Source organism: Ostrinia nubilalis, chromosome 17 (genome assembly GCF_963855985.1).
Source record: "Ostrinia nubilalis chromosome 17, ilOstNubi1.1, whole genome shotgun sequence".
Classification (NCBI taxonomy): Eukaryota; Metazoa; Arthropoda; class Insecta; order Lepidoptera; family Crambidae; genus Ostrinia; species Ostrinia nubilalis.
Window position 1 is genome coordinate 3,503,804 of NC_087104.1, and position 25,664 is coordinate 3,529,467.

General features: G+C 36.5%; 2 protein-coding genes across 2 annotated transcripts in view; both read left to right on the plus strand.

Moving 5' to 3' along the window:
• Nucleotides 1-25,664, plus strand: part of LOC135079848 (transient receptor potential cation channel trpm) — a 307,547-nt gene that overhangs the window by 16,009 nt on the left and 265,874 nt on the right. The window lies entirely within an intron of this gene.
• On the plus strand, nt 21,578-22,847 carry LOC135079640 (uncharacterized). The gene is made up of 2 exons (XM_063974264.1): nt 21,578-22,071; nt 22,467-22,847. Exons 1-2 carry the CDS (start codon nt 21,730-21,732, stop codon nt 22,773-22,775), a joined length of 651 nt encoding a protein of 216 aa, XP_063830334.1. The 5' UTR covers nt 21,578-21,729; the 3' UTR covers nt 22,776-22,847.

Genomic DNA, 25,664 nt, shown 5'->3' on the forward strand with positions numbered 1-25,664 from the left:
TTGAATATCCATAATGCTCGATTTCATCACGATTAGCACACAAATGTCTCATCTAGCATTACGTGGGATCACTAAAAATAATTTCTTATTAACTTTAACGTGGTTCGGTTATGGCATTGGAGACATAAATAACAACGACTTCTATGCCGTTGTGGATTAAAAAGACTTAACATCCGGTACTCGGCCTCCGGTTAATCTAAATATAACTCAAAGGTGATTGATTGACTGACTGACTGACTGACTGACTGACAGTGATCTATAAACGCACAGTCAAAACCACTCAACGGATCGGGCTGAAATTTGACATGCAGGCAGGTAGATGTTATGACGTAGGCATCTGCTAAGAAAGGATTTTACGAAACCACCTCCTAGGGGTAAAACAGAATCCGCGCGTACAAAGTCGCGGGGGGGCGCTAGTTACATTATATTCCTCCATCACTATTATATCACTTGTTTTGCGAACCTTAAATAAATAAATAAATATCAATGATATCGCAACTGCCTAAGGTGGGAATTAAGCCCACGAAAATATTTTGATCGAGAGGAGACTAAGAAATTTGTAACTATCCTCGGTAAAACCAGAATTAGTACGCTTGTATCTGTGATTTCTATTATATCAGTAACAAAAAGTGCCAAAAAGTGTTCGTGGTTCTCAAAAGTATTCTGATTAGGACCTTAATAGAATGTTAGTGTAGAACTATCATTGAAAACCGTGAGAAATGACAGTTCCGAGAAGTTCCGACCATTTGTCAGTGGTCTACATACCTATACATCATTGATCACTAACATTACAACAACGTCAATCTTATCAACATTCATGTTTATATTAGCTCTTTTTAGAGGTAAGAATGATAACTGACCAAATCTCTTACAAATGGAGTATTATCAAAATGCTTCGCCAAACTAAGTACCTACCAACATCAGCATCGGTTTTGCGTAAAAGAGTGCTCTCATTACAACAATTATTAAGTACGCGTTTATAGATTTTCCATTTACCAAAACAGTCGTTCTATTTGAAGTTGAATTCAGGGATTACATTGTCAAAACTGTTATTAAAAGAATAACTACGTAACTACTAAACGTATAAAATTTCAAAATACTTCAATAAAGAGTATTTCCGAACCTAAGCTGCTAACCTGCTTGCTTCTTCAATAGAGCTCGAAGATGAGCCCCTTGCATTCTTTTCTTGGAACTTCGCCCCATAGAAGACGGACGTGGTGACGCTTCCTTACTTGGATGACGAAGATAACTTCATACGCTTATCTCGCTTATTTCGTCGTCGGCTGACGGGCGTCCCCGGTGGTGTACCGGATTCATCTTCAGACGTCATTGTTCTCAACTGTGAAATAAAGTCCTCGACGGAATAAACTGTGTATGACAAGTATCAACTCAACATTTTATGGGAATAAGATTAAAAGAATAAGAAATTTATTTATAATATTCATTGCATGTCAAATTGTGAAATTGTCAATACAGATTATTAATTATAGTCAATTGCAGAATTGGGAGCTATGTTCAATGTTAATTTCATATTTAAAGATAAGATACTTTATTGCCTCGTTTTTACATGCTTTACAAACATAGAAATATAAACAAAAAAATTACATTAAAAACATAAGAGGCAAAAGGATGAGGCTCAGCATATGCGAGGTCAAGCATACCCTACCCAAATTCGAATTCAAATTCTTTATTGCTCTAATGTTGGGGATATAAAAGTTCTTACATAAGACATAGACCCAAAACATGGACCCTGCTAGGGTATTGCAACATGAGATCAAATCTAATAAGTATTATAATTTAGTATACCCCACATTAAAGCACGTTTAATTTATCTCCTATCCAAAATTAAATATTAAAATCTATTAATCGACAATTATTGTATGCTCTTTGAGCAAAGCATGGTAATTTCACTGTTATATGTAACCATTTTACTTAATTATGCTTCACAAATAAAGATTTTAAGTTTGTATTTTTTTTTTATTTCAATGCAACTTTCATACACAACCCTGTGACGACTGGTTGGCTCGCTTGACATACCCGCAAAATCCTACCGGAAGTCAGCAAGTACAACCAGTGCGTCTCCTAAAGGGGCATACATAGCCCAACGCTAGGTGGCTCGCTTGACATGCCAGCAAGCACACCTAGTGCGTTTACTAAACGGACATGCATAGCCCTTCAACGCCAGGTGGCTCGCTTGACATGCCAGCAAGCACACCTAGTGAGTCTACCAAACGGACATACATAGCCCTTCACCGCCAGGTGGCTCGCTTGACATGCCAGTAAGCACACCTTGCGAGTCTTCTAATCGGACATACTTAGCCCTTCAACGCCAGGTGGCTCGCTGGAAATGCCAGCAAGCACACCTAGTGAGTTTACCAAACGGACATACATAGCCCTTCACCGCCAGGTGGCTCGCTTGACATGCCAGCAAGCACACCTTGCGAGTCTTCTAATCGGACATACTTAGCCCTTCAACGCCAGGTGGCTCGCTTGAAATGCCAGAAAGCACACCTAGTGAGTCTACCAAACGGACATACATAGCACTTCACCGCCAGGTGGCTCGCTTGACATGCCAGCAAGCACACCTTGCGAGTCTTCTAATCGGATATACTTAGCCCTTCAACGCCAGGTGGCTCGCTTGAAATGCCAGCAAGCACACCTAGTGTGTCTACTACATGGCCTTTCACTACTAGGTGGGTAATACATTATGAAAAAGAAACTGGAAAGGCTAAAAGCTAGCTATCAAGCTAAAAAAAATGGAAACAATTATCCACTATGGGCACAACGCTAACGCTTCATAACTAAAATCAAGGACACACTTGGCCCATCGGCACACCTGGCCGCTAACTTAAAAATTATGGACACACCTGGCCCATCGGCACACCTGGCCGCTAAAGTTAAAATCAAGGACACACCTGGCCAATCGGCACACCTGGCCGTTAATATAAAATCAAGGACACACCTGGCCCTTCGGCACACCTGGCCGCTAACTTAAAAATCAAGGACACACCTGGCCCTTCGGCACACCTGGCCGCTAAATTAAAAATCAGACACACCTGGCCACGCCTGGCCGCTACTAGTTGTGGAACATACATAGCTCCAATGAATCCTACATAGCATTTATGAGTTTTACAAATGAAGTGTCTTTTCACCATACCTTGAGTACTCATTGCAAAAATAGCGTCTAACAAAACTACACAAGTCTGTCGTCTGCATACTACAATAATTATGAACCTTATTTATCACTAGCACAAGCAGTCGTCGGTTCGTAAAATCAAAGTTATCTTTATTCGTGTAGACTAATTAAATTAGTTACTTAAAAATCGTCAAAATGTTCTTAAGGAGCCTAGTGCTTCGAGACAAACATTTAGTAAAAGAAGCGTATCAAGAATCGCTTCATAAACTGTCAAGGAGTAACCTTGACCAAATGAATCATTCAAGTTTTTTTTTTGTGCTAGGATTGGGTAAAAAATATCGATATATCAAAATATCGATATTTTTTCAGAAAAATATCGATATAAATTAGCGATATTTTTTCCGGCGATATATCAATTTTCGATATTTATTTTCAGATATCAAAATCGATATATTTTAATATTTTTAAAGCTCTGCTTTACCTCGCCAATTGTCGTGTCAAATGCTATATCGAAAATCAGTGCTGAGATTCATGCAGAACATCGGCGTAGAGGACAGCGTTCTCCAGATATAAATCCTGATCAAGCAGCATCAGAACAAGCTAGTGGGTCCTCTATCTGGTCCAGACATGAAAAATTATTAAATCTGAGCATAGCTTCGTCTGAGGTTCCAAGCAGTGGCTGTGTACCAAATGAACTGAGCAGTATTTGGACCAACCAGTTTTGGAAAGAAAATCTGATCCAGTAAAGTTCTGGGTAAATTGTCAACACTTCACGCCGGTTCTCTCGGATATTGCTCTTAAATATTTGATATGTCAGGCATCTTCAGTGTCATCTGAAAGGGTAGCTTCAGTGGTAAATTTGGCTGTGCCAAATGATAGGAGCAGACTTACAGGAGAACACATCAAACAAAGAGTGCTCCTGATGTCAATATCAGACAAATACTGGTTTGAATAATGTTTTTTTGTCAATGTTTAATTGCTCATTCGAAAAAATAAATTGAATTATTACAACTTGAGTTGAAACAGCGACATGTGTTTTCTTTGAAATTTAGATAATTTTGGCCATTTTTATAAATAATTGCAAATTGGGCAAAAAATATCGATATATCGAAATATCGATATTTCTTGGGCGATATATATCGATATATTTGAAAAATATCGATACGATAAATATCGATATTTTTTTTCCGTTTGCCCATCCCTATTTTGTGCTAGTATAACTTTGTTCTTATGTACAGTTTAAATGTACTTTAATGATAGATCTTATCAATTCTACAACAATATAAAAAGTGGCATCTAGCTTTATACCAGAAACGTGTCTAGCTTTGTACGAGTAATTGTAGGCGCATCTAACCGTACGAGTACTTTGTAGTCGCATCTTGATAAACTGAAGGAGCAACTAGCCAATTAACAATCCATATTTCAGTAGCTTTTGCCCGCGGCTCCACCCGCGTGAAATTTAGTTTGTCACAGATCCGACATAAATCATAGTCTACATGTTATTCTGGGTTATAAAGATTAATACTGGAAAGTTTCATCAAAATCCGTTCAGTTGTTTTTGCGTGAAAGAGTAACAAACATCCATCCAGACATCCAAACTTTCCCATTATAATATTAGTAGGATTACGTTAAATATTGCATAAATACTAAATTTATGAAGATTTAGAGTACCTTAATTGGGGGACTTCTAATATTATGCGAACTACTAATCTAATATTATTCTAACTATATACTTAGTCTTTGAATTATCTTCATCAGGACATAGCACACTTAACTAGTCCTTAAGGTTAATAAATGCCGATACACTTAATCGGTCTGTATAGCCATCGAACTAATATATATTTAAGTCTTGAAATTATCTTCGTCAAGACATAGCACACTTAACTTAACTTAACGAAAATAGACTACACACTAAATCGGTCAAAAGTAAAATAAAATTTAATTTTATTAAGTTAGTATCATCAGAGGATAGCCCCGTCATATACGAACATAATAATTTGAATACTAATGTGTTCCGTATTATGTCCGTTCCGCCAGAGAATAGCCCCGACCATATACGAGACGCAATACAGCACACAAGATCCGAACATGCACTTCAGTAGTTTTTAAAATATAGGTACACGCTTCATTATGTTAATATCGTCAAAGGGTAGACCCAATCATATACAAACATAATAATTTAAATACAAATGTGCTCCGTATTATGTCCGTTCCGCCGGAGAATAGCCCCGACCATATACGAGACGCAATACAGCACACAAGATTCGAGCGTAATACATATTATACAAATACAAAATTAAATATTTTATTAAGAAACATGTTGCATTGTCATTACAAATTATGTACTTTAGTCGGAAAAATTATCTACTTAAGTCAAATGAACGCGTCCTTTTATGTTAGTATTAACCGAGGGTAGACCCGATCAAATACGAACAAAATAATTAATTTGAATGCACGTGTGATCTGTATTATGACCTCAGATCATAGAAGGGAATAGATGTGAAACGGGGGCGTGGCGCGTGTCTCCGCGATATGCCCAGAAACGAACATCGCCCGCGACGCCAGGTTAGTCGCGATTCAGTCGTACTGAGGAAATGTTCTTCGATATTGTTGGATAATGCGTCGTAACGTGCAATAACATAAGTGAAACGAAGAACTACAGGAACAATGAAGTCATTTACCACATGTATGTATTGCAAATCCATTGGTATTTTGCTTATAAATAAAAAAAACTAAACATTTTTACGAACGAATTCAGTGCCGTGACATTTACTGCGATATCGAAATTAGTGGTGATAAAAATTCAAACACGTTGTACATTGACGATTTAGTTAGCAACCACTTTATGTCATGCGTAACTACTGCGCAATGTATTTTATTTCTTCCGATATCCACTGACTTGTGAAAATACACAGTACGGCCGCATGTGCCGGTCGTAACATAGTGCAGGGCTCGTGTTCTAATACGGTTTCCTATTATCGATAAATAGAAGTAAATTATTATTTTCTATTTTCTAATTTTGAATGAAAAAATCATGAGTTGCTTGCGATTTTTAAGTTTTTACAAAAACAATAACAATAGTAGAAGGGATTAGTAACTGTCAACTATGTAATTACTATAAGAGCTAGTTGAAAGCCTAATATAGGCATTATTTTTGATAAACATAAGCCGTACCGCCTATGTTTATCAAAAATAATTTTGCCATAATTAAAAAGTTAATGTGCGATAGTAGTTAATAATAATTACAGTGATCCTGTTATTATTATTAAAGTAAATTATAATATATTACCAATATTGTAAGTACTCCATCGATAACAATATTGAGCTTTGGTTGGGGTAAATTAATATAAGGTAACTTCATTTAGTCCCAATAATTGATTCTGAGTTTTTCGTCCATCTAAAATGGAACTGACTCCTTTATGCAAAAATCGTTAAAAAACATAATAATAACGTATAATAATAAAAAGGTTTTCATACAAGCATTTTTTAAACCAATTTCGAGCCTTGCCCCCAGGATTTAAAGTATCGATATCTTATCGACTCCATTTTATCTTTCTTCTCTCTAATTGCTTTTTTCAAAGTGTGCGTCACGTCACGCGGCCATTGATTGGCCATAAGGCACGCCTTCTGGCCAATCACAGCACTTTTAAGCCGGTTGCACATGTTGTCGTAGACTCTCAGTCGCTTTGTTTTTACACAGTTGAATGTGTGTGTGGGAGCTGTGGTGGGGGAAATGTGGGGACACTGGTTCTCGTTGTAGTTACGCGCGACTTCATATCTATTCTCTTTCTATGATCTGAGATTATGACCGTTCCGCCGGGGAGTAGCCCCGACCATATACGGAACACAATACTACACAAATGAGTTCAAAAATACGCTTCAGACTTTGCTAGTAAAATCTATTATGATAATAATCTTTTGTACAGATGCAATTATTGTTCTTAATAAATATATGTATTTAAAAAAAATGTTCTCAATAATTTAACATACCTTTGTCTGTGGGCTGAAGATGTGGATCACTCGCACTTCTGATATTTATAAAGAAAAGTTGCTTGTTGATCAATTACTTATTTATTCAGGATACTAATTTATACATTTCCAACATTATAACACCTTAAAGTTACTACTTCTTGCTTTCAATGCTCCAATCGAACTGCCTGTCCGGCGGCATGCCCGCGATAAGGCAACTTCCCCTTCCATTCGTCAAAGTCAACCGGCTCGAAACGACTTATCGACAGCATGCCCCGGAAGTAGTCAAAATCAATACTTAAATAACAATTTATTTCTAAATTACTAAACTGTATACAATAAAAATTCTAAAATAATTACATTAAATAATAAACATGAAATATGTAATTGAATATAATACAGAATAAATTCTGAAACCATTCTAATATCTGCAACAATGTCCAGGAAGTAATCAAGTAAAGTATTGAATTTTAATAATGGGTTTTTAAATTCTACCAAAATTATTACAATAACTATCTATAAGCAACTAATAATCGTATAAAATACAATATTAATTCTAAAATCATTACAGTAGCTTCAATGTGTGAAAAATAAAATAAAATTTATTTCAATACGGCTTTTGTGGCCGCAGTGCTCTCATAAGCTGGCAGTTTACTGCTTTATTTAACCTTTCGTATACTGAATCTCCAGACATAATAAGACAATCGAGTTGGGCGTGGATCTACGTTCCTTCACACGGATAAAATCTTGTTGTTTCGATCTAAATTTTCCAATCAACCTGTTTATTGGGATTCCCAAAATGACACATTTTCTCGAATACATACCATGTTTGTATTGCGCAAAGGCTACTTGTGAAAATGACGTAACTATTAGGTTCATCGACAAAAATTCTACTCAAATAACTCTTGTGGTAAGTCTACATCCAACGCTGTTTATTTAAACTCCAGTTTATGTAGTGCTTGACTTTGCCGGTCAGTTGAGAACAAACTTTATTTAAATCTGAAACCATTGGAAGAATTAGTACGTAGAGTTACGCTGATGTAGGAACTTTTAACAGCTTGGGTTTTTTGTAATGATTGGCGCATACCTGATTGCCCCAAATGCAGTTTCTGGAGTGCATCTGGGGTAGTCAGATATTTAGGTAGGTAGTAGGCAAGGGTAGGGTAAGGCAGGTAGGCAAGATGGGTTAGTAGTCTATTCGCACGAATGTGTCAATGTTAATAATAATATTGTTTTAGTAGGCGTTTCGCCCGGATGTATTAAAAGTATTAAAATCGCGTGCAAATCGACTCCTTCGAGAACTATTAATCGCATTATAGTTCTCTAAGGAGTCGATTCGCACGCGATTTTAATGCATCCGGGCGAAACACCTACTAAAACAATATTATTATTAAGAGGGGACGTTTCACACATTCGTGCGAACGAACTTCGTGCAAATCGACTTCTAAGGCTGAGTTGCACCATCTTACTTTAACTTTGACAAACGTCAAAAATCTGTCAAACTCCATACAAAAAACACAGGTTATCGTCATAGTTACGGTCAAAGTTAGGTGGTTCAACTCTGCCTAAGCCGGCTAGATACTTTTCAAAAATAGGTTTATGACTGTCAAAGGTAGCAACAGCCTGGCACTAACGATTATTAAGTATCTTTTTAATCATATCGCTCAGGTGGGCTGACATTATAACTTTAACGGCGTCAATTCGGAGACATTTTGTGTTAATATCATGATAGATAGCCGTCATCGCTCATCTTGCTGTTATTAAACTACGGGCCTAGGCAAACAAAGCACCCTATTTATTATGAAGTAAATATTCCTCTGATCTGATGCTGTGAGGAGTTTGGTCCACGGTCCGCATCTAAGCAAAGATCCATTGTCTGAATAGTTTTCGCCCATAACCTGTTTCTTTCTATAATAATTTTAAAATGTTTAAAAGTGCCATTTAGTCATTTGCCCGCATTAACAAGTGGAAAAACGAGACAGTTGTAATGTCGAAAGGCCTTTGCCCGTATTCGCAAACATTACTTATTCACAAACTATGAGGTCTCACAGTGCGCGTGGACGCACAGGGTGACACACGAACCAATCACAGAGCTCTATTCAACGCTGTGCGTTTGCTTTGCTGCTTCACTTAGGCAAGCATCTTTTGTGAATACGGGCGTTAGCTTCAGCGTTTTATTGTAATACTAGCTGAACCGGCGAACTTTGTTGCGCCTTAATGGCAATAAATAAGCAGACTTTTTTTTAAATTTCGAACGGGATAAAAAGTATCCTATGTCCTTCTCCTGGCTCTAAACTACCTCCCTGACAATTTTCAGCTAAATCGGTTCAGCCGTTCTTGAGTTATAAGTGGTGTAACTAACACGACTTTCTTTTATATATATAGATGGAGTTACATCGCTCCGTGAACGGATTCAATTATAATATAAAGTGCCACTAAACTAGACTAGACCTACAGAAAACTAATTGCCCCAAAAAATTTGCTAAAGAACATGCATAGATTGTCTTGTTAGTGTGGATTGATATAAAGTTTATGTCTCTGAGTAGGCCCTTTATTTCATTTATCTTATTTATTATTTATATGCGTCACCACCCAAGGAGCTGGGGTCACTGGTCACGGTAATTACAAGCTGTCCAAGAGTTATCGTGGGCAAGTTAACTGAACTTCTACGCTACTATACTAGAGATGCTGCTCGATAGCTTACTATCTATCGATACTAGACAAGAAATACTATTGATAACTTTCAAGTTACAAAAGTCAAGGCGACAATACTATCTCCGATAGTTATGTCGCCTTGATCTTGTTGGTGTTGTTACATGCGCCCTTTTACCTGTCGAAGACAGAATTTTCCCGACAGTGTCAGCATCGGACGGACTGACGATTAGAGATTCGAGAAACGCTTCATCCTTGTCGCTACCACAGAATAAGTAATAGTACAGGTACAGAAGGATTACTCCGCAAGACGATTTAAATAAATGCGAGTCTTGCTACGACGCGATACAGTGGAATTCAGCTCGCACAGCACTACGTACCTACAATTTTATTCACCTACAAGTTTTGTCTCTTTCTATCGCGTGCCTCTGAACTCTTCTTACGCTGTTAGGGTTGCTGTCTAGTGAAAAAATAATTAATCTACTTATTTGTAATGAGGTACGTCTGTAGGTAAGTATGCATTCATTATGTTTTTACATACCTTGGGAGAGGCCTTTATCCAGCAGTGGACGTCATTTGGCTGAAACGAACGAACGAATTCTGAACAGTAGTCATGGTAGGTTAGGTTCCTATATTATCCTAAGAATTATTGATTACCTACATGGCCAACATACCTTTCAGCATCTTTGGGAAGCGAAAAAAAAAGATAAATCCGGTAGATTTCTTTTCGAATTTAAACACCCGAACGCCGCACAATATTTCTTTCTCTTTATGTCCATTTTTAAATAATACTTCGATCATAGAATTATAATCATACTACAACGCATGCCAGCGTCCTGACGGGTGCGCGCGTGACACTCGACTGATATAATACCCGCCGGCGGGGCGCTTCGCTGTAGGTAATTATCGGATGTACCGCGCGGAGTGAGCCAGGCCTGTCGCTACACTATTGTGGTGAACCCACTCCTTAACATTTAACTTTGGAGAAATAAAAATGTGTACTATTCAAGGCATGAGAGATAGTATCACGCCATTGATGGTATCGATACTATTTTCTTTCCTGAATCAGTTAACTATCGATAATTCGGCATCTCTATAAGCGACCGGTCTTGTGCACCTGGCCAACTTGTGCGTTGTAACAGTTCTAGGCTTTGGAAAAGCAATATTATACTATAAGCAGGGTGCAAAAACCGCTGTAGGTCATTGACGTTGACTTACTTCTTCCCTGAGTAAGTTTTATAAACAGTTATTAGTTAACATAGCACCACTGGATGCCCACGACACGACACAGTTTATTCCTAGTGTGGGACCCGCAGACAAAGCAATATAATGTAGTTTAAAATGAATAAAATAAATGAAGTGTTTGTTAAACTGCAATTTTTATGGAAATGGTTAATCGTTGACTTTTTTAACCAGTAGCTTGTGAAGCCAAAAGGTTTGACTTATAAGTTTTGACCTACCTACATTTCGTATATGTATCGAATACTATTATGAATTACTAAAAGAAACTATTTCTATAAATATAAATTAATACGAACAATCGCAACATACGGTTTATCAATTTTATTTTGAAGGTTGTCTGGTCAAGATCGCTATTAGAGATTAGGATGTCTAAAATTTCATTTTATTGTTGTTGTTAATAATATTAGGATTCATATTTATGCACAGATAAAATGTGCTGGCCAAATATTCAGTTCATTTGCCTCTGGTAAATAATAATTAGGTCATGTTCCTTGCAGTGGTCACTATATTTCCTGAACACTATAATCCGGGCGTTTTCAAGGCGAGAGTGAATAGGCACTTACAGGGCAGATAATATGTACCATCCTAGACTGCATCTCACTTAACACCAGGTGCGATTGCGGTCAAATACCTGCCTTGTCTAGCATAAAAAAATGACCTGATGATAATTAATGAAGCGCTGGTTAAAAATATCTTAAATCGTTATCAATGGAAAAGATTTAATGCAATCTCTGCTCTAAACTAGCTTGTGCGAGTATGTTAATCAAAAACTAGTCACTGGCATTAATATCTCACGCGTAGAGTGCTATTGTCTCAGTAGGGCCATAAAATAAGCGGTTTTTATTGAGCTGATATCACGACCACGAGGGGTCGAGGACGGTGTGAATGCATTCAATTATTAACACGTGCGCGTTGTGTGCACTTGACTTGATGATGTTCAACATCAATATATTATCTACATTTAAAGTAGATATTTTACTTTGTTTCTTATTGTGTGGACTGTGGAATATAAATTATTGCCCGCGGTTTCAACCGCGTGAAATTTTGTTTGTCACAAATTGACATAAATTATAGCCCTTATGTTATTGTGATTTATAATCAATAATACTGTAAAGTTTAATCAAAATCCGTTCAGTAGTTTTTGCGTGAAAGAGTAACAAACATCCAGACATCCAAACTTTCGCATTTATAATATTAGGATGGTAAGTATTACAATAATGTACATAATTTCAATTCAATAAAACACATTTGATATTATTCTTGTGATCAACTCTTGTTAATAAAACAGCTCATTCTCTAAGCATTATTTTTTATCAATTATGTGTTTCTATAATGAGTGACCCCTTTTGACGGACGACTGATAGATAATAAATGAAGTCAAGTATCTAACAAACTATTATCTAATACTAATTACTATGAAGCACGTAGATCATCAATAAATTAATCATGATATTGCTTTGATGACGTGACGTACCTACAATGTGATGTTATCTTTTTTATTGCTCATCGTAAATAATATTCTAATGATCAGAACTATTTGTTACTGTTCAAGTGTTTGATTGATAATAATGTACCTTATTTGCACAAAATATAACAGAAGGTAAACTCATGTATGTACCTCGCTTTGCATACCTCTCTCGCTCGCACGCTCGGCCGTCGCGCTAGGGTTGTCTTGTCATGTGTTGCGTTTATTTCGTTATGATAGAAAAATGTAACTCTTAATACTATGCAAGAAAGACAATAACAGATATCCACGTATACTTATTTATATTTAGTACGTTATTATAGTAATAGTTTGCAAACAAATACACGAGAAGGAAGTAGTATTTAGTTGAGTGGTTGACACTATTATCCAACTAATATTATAAATACGAAAGTTTGGATGTCTGGATGTTTGTTGCTCTTTCACGCGATCACTACTGAACGGATTTTGATGTAACTTTACAGTATTATTGTTTATAACCCTGAATAATATATAGGCTATAATTTATGACGATCTGTGACAAACTAAATTTCACGCGGGTGAAGCCGCGGGCAAAAGCTAGTTATCTAATAATTCCTAAAACCTCTCTAAACAATTCGATATTCCTAATAATTGAGTTGGCTTTCAATTTCATTTGAAATTCAAATAAATAACTTACTTACCTCCCCGAATCAACTGGTAATTTAAAAAATGAAAATTCGGCATTTAATGATGAGTTTAAGCAACCAAATACCGAACAATTAAAATACGACTTTTTCTGTTCACTCATTTTCGTCAATTGCGCAAAACAAAATAATATCACAGGCGGTTGACCGGCGCGTGACTCAAGCGAACCACAGGGAACGTGTGGCGAACGTCTGTCTGTCGCGCCACGTCGCGCTCGCATTCGTCCAAGACAGTCTTGCTCGAGCGGTGTCTATGTGTGCGTGGCTCGAGCGCGTTTAGTATGGAGTTTGTCTTCTGTTATATTTTGTGTTATTTGCGTAAGTAGAATGTAGAACTTCCGTTCAACTAATTAATTCACTCACTAATTTTTTTTAAAGATTATTAGTAATTTGTATCGCATGAATTATGCATAATTTTAAATCCACATGAAACACAAATTCTCTACTAGGTATGTCCTATTTTGAATTCCCCATGTTTAATAACTTGCCAACCAAACTGTTTCTAATTTACCTTCCTTAAATAAACCTGTAATACAGTCCACGATTCCCGTTCGAGGCCCCTACAACCGTCATGCAAAACATTAAGCATAGGGAATTACGATAAGATTATAATAATTATTCATAATAATTACTCTTATCTTTAAACAACGTTGAAACGTCTAACTGACACGTCTAGGGGTTCGAATTCATCATAATTGACATCAAATACTGCCATTTGCCATTAACGTGAGCCCGTAACTGGATCTTTACTGCGCTAATCGCCCCGCTTATGGGCCCACCCGTTTCGTGGCCACACGTAGCAACAGCTTCGTATTTCACAGCATGAGAAACGTTGTCTGACGCACAGAAAGACATACGACGCTTCTGTATAGTTTTATTTATAATTTATTAATGTGTGATGCGGTGTCATTGTACGCGACTTTATTTATAGCAAGAAGTTAACTTACCTAACTATTTTTTGATCGTCGGTTGTCATCAAATGTTTTATTTTTTATTTGGTTGATTTTTTAAATAAGTAGGTCAACTACGTGGATAAGATCTGCGATCTATTTTGTTTTTACTTACAATACTAGCGGCCGCCAGCGACTTCGTACGCGTGGATCCCGTTTTACCCCCTTCATCTGTCTTACGCGGTTTAGATTTTTCCATACATATGTTTTTTCCCGATAACTCCCGTTCCCGTGGAAATTTTGCAATATCCTGCTGTAACTAAGCTTTAAGTTTAATAGCCTCGTAGCGCCCACGCGCCTTTTGATAACCCAAAATAAACATGGCGACTACAGCCCAGAACTTTTTTCAACTAACTTTCAATTACCGCTCATGCGCCTTTTAGAAGGCCATATTATTAAACTCTGTCCAGATTTTTGAAATTTCGCGGCTTAAAGAATTAATTTAATTCAATTTCTGAACGAAATATTAGGGAACAGTTTCCGGTATGCTACCATTGGCTGTCATAATTGACAGATGGGATTTTTTGAAAAATGGCCGGCGGTATGGACGGCTCACCAACACGTAGTTAGTAAATCGCATTTTTTTATGATAATCCGTGGTTGTTGAGTATGTTTTTATGCAAAAAGTTGCTAACGAATAGGTATTACTTAAATAGAGATAATTACTTTGCATTTTTAGAGCTGAAATTCTGCGAAATCTTGGTTTAAAATAATACGTACTTTCTGAAGTCGGTTGGGTCGAAGTTAGTACTAAAAAATCATAATATTTTTAGTTTGTGGCTTTGTGTTATGTTGGTTTATGGAATATTACTAATATAAAAATGCAACTTATTTTTCACTAATAATTAATTTAATTAATTAATTATTTGTCAGCCGTTTGGTGTAGTAGTTCTAAAAGGTACTACTATGCCGAGAGGTCCCGGGTTCGATTCCCGGCCGGGCAGAAATTGAAATGATGAATTTTAATTTCTGTGACGGGTCTGGGTGTTACTATGTATAATATGTAGGTATTTAAAAAGTATATAATGTAGTATATCCGTTAAGCTAGCACCCATAACACAGCATATTAAAATTGCTTACTATGGGGCTAGATAGTGTTATGTTTGAAATTGTTCAAAGATATTTATTATATTTTATTTCTTTATTAATTTAATACTTTTTACACTACTAATTTTTGTATTATGTAATTTTACATCACTTAATAATTCCTTTTAATCTAGTATTTGTGGCCCGATGGCCTTTGTAAAGAACAAAAGGTAGACAAATAATTGAATTTAAAAACACATGCTAATATAATCATAATTATACCCTGAAAGTTTCACTTCAAACCGGTAACTCTAACACATACGAATTTCAACTCAAAATCTTGGGCTGATAGGACTATAACTAGATGTCCTATAAGAAGAACGGTCGGGTCGTAGTTAAGGAGGATCCAAAAAATCCGTGGGCGCTACGAGGCTAAGATACCTGCATGCCAAATTTTAAGCGTCTAACTTAAGCGGTTTAGATTTTTCATACAAAAGGATTTTCCCGCTAATTCCCGTTCCCGTGGGAATTCCTAAGTATACTATGTACCAAGTTTCGTTAAAATCCGTCGAGTAGTTTTTGTTTCTATAAATAAGGAACATACAGACAGACAGACAGACAAACATTTTACTGATTGCTTTTTTGGCATCAGTATCGATCACTAATCACCCCCTGATAGTTATTTTGAAAATTTATTTCATGTACAGAATTGACCTCTACAGATCTTCTATATATGTATATGTTACGGTTAATGTGATAAATTGAAAATTATTAATAATAACCGGTTATTATGAATAATTACCGACAGTCGCGGTAAAAGTGATAAATTAATCACATTTAACAGAGATTATTTAATAATTCAACCTTAGTACTAACAAATTTCATAAAAGACAACAACATCTTGTGTACGTGCTCGTGTACAGCCAAACTTTTGAACGTTTTGATATCATATATTAAGAGCCATTTCACAAAAATATTCCGCGCGAATTTAGGTAAAAGCTGTCAACGCAACGTCAAAAGAGTAAAAAGAACGCTGAAATGGACAAAAAAATCTTGAGCCGTGACCGTATTAAGACTTGATTTAAGTTATTATTTGTAAGGTAGAATGAGGTATTCAAACTTGATTAATTAATTTAAATTTTTAATAGAGTTTATTAAGTCTTTTATATTTCGATTCATAATGAAACACGAATAGGTATAATATGTAAAATATATATTAAGTACAAAATAAAGACAGTCACATAGTGAAAAATAAATCTGCCCCCTTACAGCTCCATCATCGGACCCTGGATACGAATAATGAAACACGAATAGGTATAATCCCAACTAATATTATAAATGCGAAAGTAACTCTGTCTGTCTGTCTGTCTGTTACGCTTTCCCGCTTAAACCTCGCAACCGATTTTGATGAAATTTGGCATAGAGATAGTTTGAGTCCCGGGAAAGAACAAAGGATAGTTTTTATCCCGGTTTTTGAAACAGGGACGCGCGCAATAAAGTTTTTCTGTGACAGACAAAATTCCACGCGGGCGAAGCCGCGGGCGGAAAGCTAGTATGTAAAATATATTAAGTACAAAATAAAGACAGTCACATAGTGAAAAAAAAAATCTGCCCCCTTACAGCTCCATCATCGGACCCTGGATACGAAATATTCGTCAAGGCGAATCACACAAGCCCAAACTCCATATGGTTCTATTGTTTTGTTACGGAGGTGGCCATTGCATCTCCTCCAGATCCATTATCAGACAGAGCTAAGAAATAAATAAATAAATATTATTATAAGTAAACAAATAACTAAAATAATTCGTCTTACTATCTTACTTTTTACTAGTCTTACTAATATTATAAATACGAAAGTTTGTGTGGATGTCTGGATGTTTGTTACACTTTCACGCAAAAACTACTGAACAGATTTTGATGAAACTTTACAGTACAGTACAGCAGTACTAGGCAGTCTGTGTTCAACTATCACTCGGGTCGGACGTTCCTATCGCAAGACCTTTGGTTCACTCAGTTCCGATACGACTCTAGTGCTGTGTGTAATTATTTTCGTTAATACACTGAGTTTATTAATTTCTACGAGTGGATTTCATTTTGCCTGAGACCTACGCCATGAACCCTGAACCAGAAGACCCTGTCGCCAGCGACAGCGACGCTCATCCATCCCTGGCGTCGACCAGAATAACAATGTATAGGCTATAATTTATGACTACTACATAATACTACATATTTCATACTAGCTTTTTGCCCGCGACTTCTTCTGCGATGAAGTGGAAAATGGTTCTAATAGAATTAAAATATTCTAAGAAAATTAATTTTGTTAAATGATTATATTTTTTGATATAAAATCTACACATCATTATGTTTAAATATTTGAATACTTACAAAATTATGAGATCTTTCTAAAACAAAATTAAAACACTACACCTGCCGCAGATTTCTTTGTAAACAATGTTTTTTTGTTTTTCCTTCAGGTGCTAAAATCACCAGGCTATTGTGTGCGCATACTCTGGAGTATTCCACATACAACTGGTCGTCGGAGAAGCATAGATTTCCATTAAGTCTACTCCCGCTACCATATGGAACTCCGCTAAAACTCGTGAGGGCGCCAACACTTGCTTTTGTATCGAAAATTAGTATGAGCAGCTGCGCACGCGGTTGCCCGTTGCAGGCTCTATGCAACCACACTATTTTAAAACGTGGTCCCTAAGCATGAGATGGGAAACTGCACTCTCTTGAATTCTCTTGAATTTGATGGTGTTAGGGGAATCCTAGGAATGAATACAGACTTTCCAATGGAATCTCCTCATCAATATTGCGAAATTGCAAGTTGCAATGCAATGTTACGTTTTCACTTGTTATTTTATTGTAATCTGACCTTGATTTTTCAAACACGTGTCAAAATAAAAAAAAAATTAAATCAAAAGTACTAAGGAATATTTCATTGATATCAACTTAGAAACAAGCACAGATCACAGAAACTAAAGGGAAATGTGACAAGGGACAAATTGGAACATATTGCTTGTGAAAGCAATGATGACAGTAGCGACGTCATTATGTAAACAGTTTATATTGCTTGCATAGTACGAAAGATTATTCGAACGTTGAATACTGATACCGCAATGGATAATGAGCACATAATTTGATTTCTTTGTGTGTGTGAATTTCTAATACGACACTGAGTTTCGAACTCAGCGCATTACTTAGCATCTCTCTATATTTCTATGGAACCAAGTTATCTCCAAAATAACATTCCACACCTTTTTAACCTAGTCAGGTAATAATTTTAATAAAATACGAAGCACGTCATCTATCAATAGGATATATGTATATTTTAGAAGTTAATAAATTATGCATAAAATATAAACACTTTAGAAGTTTAGTTAAATCGTAGAATTTCTGAAAAACAAGTACTAAAATCGTACTGAAAAAAAAGTATTAACATGTTATCTAATTTATTTATTAAACGTCGAATTTTACAAAGATTTTGGACTTAAGTTTTTGAAAATATTTTATAGCCTACATAGAAAAAAATTAGGATTCTAAATCGTGAAAGAAATTTTTTTTCGGAGCCTATTGCCTCCAAACAAACAAACAAACAATTAAATCTTTCCTCTTTTATTAGTATAGATTTAACAACAAAACAAAACGCTTCTTTTTCTTCTTCACGAAACAAAACTCAAAGCGGATAAATAAATAAACAAATCTTTGGACAATTTCACAGCGCCATCTAGTCCAAAAGTAGGCAACCAATATGCTTGTGTTAAGGGTGCTATCATAATGGATATACTTTTTTATAATTTATTTATTAAATTAAATACATGGTACCTACATATTATACATAGTTACACCCAGATCCGTCAAAGAAATTAAAATTCATCATTTCAATTTCTGCTCGGCCGGCCGACTCGAAACAGCCTCTCGGCATAGTATCAAATGTATTTGGTCGCCGTACAAATCACCGCTTTACGACACGAACGCACGTAAACGTCACGGCGGGAAAAATGACACAGGTCCTGCCTTGACGGGCGCTCGCGCCATACTAATCGATGTCGGCTTGCGCATTGTAATTTATACTGATATTCACATCAATATTTTGACAAAGTGGTTACTAATATTTAAACAATAACTGTAGAAATTAATTCTACAATGAATATTCTTTATTTTGGGATACTTTTATTGCAGTTTATGCTGTGTTTTTAAACCAAAAACCACGATCAAAATGTGACGTTAATCTTCAAATTTGCCAAATTATTTTTAGATTTTACTCAATAATGGTAATGAAATTCAAGAATCTATTTCATTAATGGACTACAAGAATATATGTCCGATGATTACTATATATTTTTAAGCTTATTATATGAGCATAAATAATAGATACAGGACTTTGAAAATGAGTCTGCGGCAATTTTTTCGTAAAATGGTTGTGGGAGATGGGGCACTGTGAATTAAGCAAAAGAGTTTTAGTAAATCCGTTTCATTAATGGTCAACAACAAGGATTGACCTATCTTTCGCAGTTATTAAATAATCTCTGGGTGTTGCTTAAGATAGTAATTCATGCTTCCAAAATCTTAGAAATTCGCACGAAAATGTAAAATGGCTCTTAATATAATTTGGCATAATGAGTTTTTAATGTTTCTTGCATAATATTACTTTTCCATGATGCCTATATAACATAATGTTTTGATTTAAAGTGAAAAATAGGTTAAGGTGCGGCGGGGGTGGCCCTTGGGCCACCCCTAAGCCGCCTATTTAGTTTATACACACATAAATGACCTCATATTAATCACATTTACCAAATCATGCGGTGATTATTCATAATAACCGGCGATTATTCATAATTTTCACATTTATCACTTTGACCGTAACATATATATAAAAGAAAGTCGTGTTAGTTACACCACTTATAACTCAAGAACGGCTGAACCGATTTAGCTGAAAATTGTCAGGGAGGTAGTTTAGAGCCAGGAGAAGGACATAGGCTACTTTATATCCCGTTCGAAATAAAAAAAAAAGTCTGCTTATTTATTGCCATTAAGACGGAACAAAGTTCGCCGGGTCAGCTAGTTTATTATAAGTTTAAAATAGAAATAGATAACTAATAAGTTGTAATAGGTACCTACTACCTAAATTAATATTCTTATTGTTAAACAAAAACAGAACGATATTAAGGCTGAGTTGCACCACCTAACTTTGACCGTAACTATGACCACGGTAATACTATCATACAGTATTGTAACTTCATATAAACGGACGAAACGCGAGCTTTCCTTCGAAATTCAAATCTCGGTATGCGCTCGACATGCAAAAGTCGGGGGTGTCACGAATGTGCCACAGTAATAAACGGACGATGTGTTGTTTTATAAACAGTAAGCGCTCTTTTTTTTATAAAAATTATTACAAGTACCTATTTATACAGGGTGTTAGGTAAATGGGTTTATAAGCCGACATTAGGCCATGTTAACATTAAATGGTATGGTGAAGTCAGTGATATCATCATTTTATTTTTTTTAATTTTCATACAAAATAAAATTTATAAAATCAGATTTGTATGAAAATTCAAATTATTAAAATTAGATTATCAATTTTCTGACTTCACCATACCATTTATAATTATACACATGTTAACATGGGCTAGTGTCGGCATAAAAACCTATTTACTAACACCCTGTATAATAATCAAGCATTTTGTTCGCCTCATTTTACGGTCGCAAATTTATAAGATTTGTTACTAAATCTTAACACAAATATATTTTTTTAATTAAATCCTAAACAACATGCATGTTTATCCTATTTCATTCACAAAATATTTTGTTTGTCAAAATACAATCACAAAAAACATTTACAGAACTAGATAGAAATTCTAAGTAGGCAGATGTAATGAAAATAGGGTCTGCAGGTGAGCAGCCCTATCGCATGTTGTCATTCCGTGACGTTCCGCGCGGCTGTTGGCATTTATTTTAAAAATATGGTCGAGTTGGAATACTGTATAGATAGTATTACCGTGCTATGACGATAACCGGTGTTTTTTGTATGGAGTTTGACAGACTTTTAACGTTTGTCAAAGTTAAAGTAAGATGGTGCAACTCAGCCTTAAACATTTTGCTAGTAACTTCATTCATTTCATAAATTCATAAATGTTGTTTGCCAGAGTTATTCGTGATTCGTGCAACGAACGGTCCAACATTGAAGTAAGACCATGACATTCGTGTCCCACAACACGTCACGAATAGGTAGGTACGATGAGGTAGGCACGGTACGCGATAACCCAAAACGCGATTACTACCTACTACGCGTTGAACTGTCGAGCGGGTGAGTTGCGAGCACAGACGCGGGCAGATACGTGGGAGTGACAGAAATAGCACAACATCGCCACTCTTCACGCGCACGAACGTTCGTGCTCGGCAAAATGGCGGCCCGAGTTTTATCAGATTTCGCCGCGCGTATGCCCCGGCCGTGCTATGTAGTTCCCGCGCGAGGGGCGATCGCGCGACACATTCGTACAATCATTCGTCCTCGCCTTCGTGAGTCCTATTTTTTAAAGCTTTGTCAATAATTGTGACGAGTTTTGACCATGTTTTGACAGTAAAATTACAAAAATAAGCATGGATTGGACGAATGCTATGGTGCTAGAATTCCTGCATAACTACGAATTGGAACCGGTGCTTTGGGATCCACAAAATCCGAACCACAAAAGAAAACATCACGGTTTCGGAGCGTGGGAGAGAATCATGCGTAATCTCACTTGGGATTGTAAAATTGAAGACCTGAAAAAGAAAAAGGACAGCCTGATGGCTTCCTACAGATTTCATTGTAATAAAATTAAGAAAATGAAGACAGACCCCACCGGGGAAAATGTTTATACTACAAATTGGTTTGCATTTGATTGTATGAACAGTTTTTTGGGAAGAGTGTATGACCTAGAGTACGACAAGACTAACATAGACGTAAGTAATCCGTATTTACTTCACCTACTTTCTTTAAAAACAACTGGTTTTGGAAACAATACTAAAAACAGTTTTTTTAGTTAATTGCAGACACAAATTCGTATTACAAATATTATGTCAGCTAGATTTGGCCTTTATGAATCCTAATTCCTGTGTCTGTTTGTTCAGACTTCAGAATAATTTTTAATAGGCAGTGGCGTAACTGGGCGTAACTATACCATCCGAGGCCCAGGCCGAAGCCAAGGGCCCCATACCATTCAGGGCATGGGGCCCTTGGCTTATTTTTTAGGGACTGTCGCCCTGAAGCATGGGGGGCATGCTTTGGAATAGGGTCTTAGATCGTAAATAAAGTTCAGTTTTAGTCGAGTTTCTGAGTCCTAAAATTTACATTTCAGGAGTTCTACCAGGAAGCCTCTATAGAAGATGTCGACACTAGCGACACCCAGACTTCCAAGGATACCGAACACGTAGTGCCCGCGAAAAGGAGGAAAGTTAAAGAAGAATCCAAGTCGTATGCCGACGAATTCCAGACGAATTTAGAAAAACAGGAAAAGAACTGTAAAGAACTTTGCGAAACGTACGGAGCTTTGTTGGCACAGAAGCTATTTAATTTAGGTGAAGAGGACAGGCTGATCCTCATGAACCAGATAGACAATTTAGTGTTTGAAACCGCCTTGCAAGCGAGGAAGAAAACGTTTGCCTAATTAGTTTAGTTATCACTAGTGACAAGTAACTTAGTTGTTATATTTTTAATTAAAATTGTTCCAATATACCTACTACTACGTTTGGTTTTACCCTAAATATACCTACATAAAAGCAATGGCGCAGTGTTGAAAAAAAATCATTACTGGATGTATTTTATTATGGTATCTAATTAAGTATGGTAGCACATTGCTAGGCTACTTTACCAGCAGTTCCTATTAAGTATGTAGTAACAAAGATTGATCAAAAAAATATTGCCTTGGTTTATCGGACTCAATTGGAGCTAATAATTCAGATGCAGATGATGCAGGATTATTCCACGTAATGCATTAATGTAATAGTGACCTTTAAATAAGTTTTGGTTAAATAATAAAAAGTAAATAATCCACACATGTCTTTGTGGGTTAGTAGTAGTTTCGCACTATTTTCCTTCGCACAAATGTGCGAAACGTCCTCTTTCAATAATAATTTTTTTTTAGTAGGCGTTTCGCCCGGATTTATCAAAACTATTAAAAACGGGTGCGAATCGACCCCTTTGAGAACTAGTAATCGCATACTACTAGTTCAAAAAAGAGTCGATTCGCACGCGATTTCTACTAAAAAAAAATATTCGTCAAGTGTGCAAATGAATGAAACAGGGTTACCTCTCGTCCCCGTGGCTGTGAAACCTTACTAATTGTATAAGCAAAACTCAGTAGGTATGAAAACTTAGTATGTCTTTCCAGTATGGCATTTGAAAGAAAAGAGAAATACCCTCTATCAACAAAGGAACAAATCATCGAATTTGAATTTTGTCCTAAATCACAAAAGTACTACCCATTTTAGCTGTCTAGAATAATTATAATAACATCTATTACAACTCGCATTACATTGCTCGCAGAATTGCTAAAATCAAGTGGCAGTGGGCGGGGCACATAGCTCGTAGAGACGATGGCTGTTGGGGCAGAAAAGTTCCCGAGTGGCGATAACGTAGCGTGGTCAGCCTTCCCAGACCGACGATCTGGTGAAGGTCGCGGGAAGAGCCTGGATACGGGTAGCGCAGAACCAGTCGTTATGGAAAGAGAGAGAGGCCTTTGTCCAGCAGTGGACGTCATTTGGTTGAAACGAACTACATATGAATCTCAGTAAATATCCCGCGAGAAATCCCTGTCGTCCGAAAAAAAAAAACACTAAAGAACCTTGTCCTAGGAAATGTCATCATCATCATCATCATCATCATTTCAGCCATAGGACGTCCACTGCTGAACATAGGTCTCCCCCAATGACTTCCACATCGCACGGTTCGTAGCGGCCTGCATCCAGCGCCTTCCCGCTACCTTTATCAGGTCGTCGGTCCACACCTTGTGGGTGGACGTCCCACGCAGCGTTTTCCGGTACGCGGCCTCCATTCCAGAACCTTGCTGCCCCATCGACCGTCAGTTCTGCGTACTATATGCCCTGCCCATTACCACTTCAGCATGCTAATCCGTCGGGCTATGTCAGCGACTTTAGTTCGTTTACGGATCTCCTCATTTCTCTCTAGGAAATGTAGTGAATTTAATTTCCACTAAACCCGAGTAGAGTCGGGGGCGGTAGTATGTAGTCTATCAAATAAACAGGCTGAGCTCACGTTACCAGTTTTCTGATTACATAAAATTGTTTGTCTGACTCTGTACCCTTATTTACACGGGGCTTTTGATAAGTAAGTCTATGTCACACAATGTGATCTTGTCTTGAGGTAAAATTTCATATTCAGTTTTTTTACAAGCTTTATATTGACTTCTTTACAATTTAAACTCGATTCGTTACTCGATTTCCACGTAATCAATTGACGATTGCCCAAAATATTTACTTATTGCTGTTGCATTTTCCGAATTGCCTTTCATAAAACAAAACAATTTGATAAACTATTACTGTCAACCATAATTATTTGAATAACTTTCGTGTTAAAATTATTATAAAGCCGTAGACATTTCACTACTAGTAAGGTGTGGTCGGCATAATTACTAAGGCGTCAAAGCTTTGATAAATGATTCCAAATCATGCAACTTATAAATGCTCGTAATAATGTGTTTAGGAAAATTTACAGTGAAGTCGAGTCGACACATTAATAAAGGAAAATCTGTAATATAAGTAACTAGCGGAGCGGAAAGTAACTAACTTACGCCCTTAGCGTTTGGCATTGCGTAAAATATCCGTTCTAAGAGGATATTATCACAAAATATAAATATTATGGTCTACGATCCTACACCCTATAAGGAACCGACCTGTCAAATTCCAAGTTTTTAGGTGTTATAGTTTCTGAGATTTCGTGATTAATCAGTTAGTGGTATATACCCCTTTCAGCACAGAATAATACGAAAGTGCGTTCGACTTTGAAAAAATCTAGTGAATTGGTAAATCAATTTTATCGCGCCAAGACGCTTCCGATCGATCGTACGGTTCGATATATTTGCTATTTTTCATACAAAAACTTTCAATGGCGTTCAGTCGGTGCTGTGTTGAGGGACAAAGATGGACGTGTACCTGACTACGGGAGGCGTGAAAAGTATTAATTTATTTAAATTACTTCTTTTGTGGATTTCAATAAATTTTGTGCGTATTAATTTAAATTATATAATTAAAAAATATAATTCGCTTTAATTTTATAAAAAAGTTAGATGTAGCCGAGTACCAGGTACTCCTAAAGTTCTCAGCACGAGCGTGCATGTCGGGACGATGTTTGAATTTTTGGTAATGTGAGTAATGGAAACCTTTCGAATCTTTTAAAGGCCTGTACATCAGATTTACACTAGAATAAACTCAAGAATGTCTCCGAGACACATAACCACCAAATAGTACAAATCCGCTGTAGAAAATACAGCCACCAGTGAAAAAATCGAGAGGATACCAGGATTCTAGTACCAATAGAT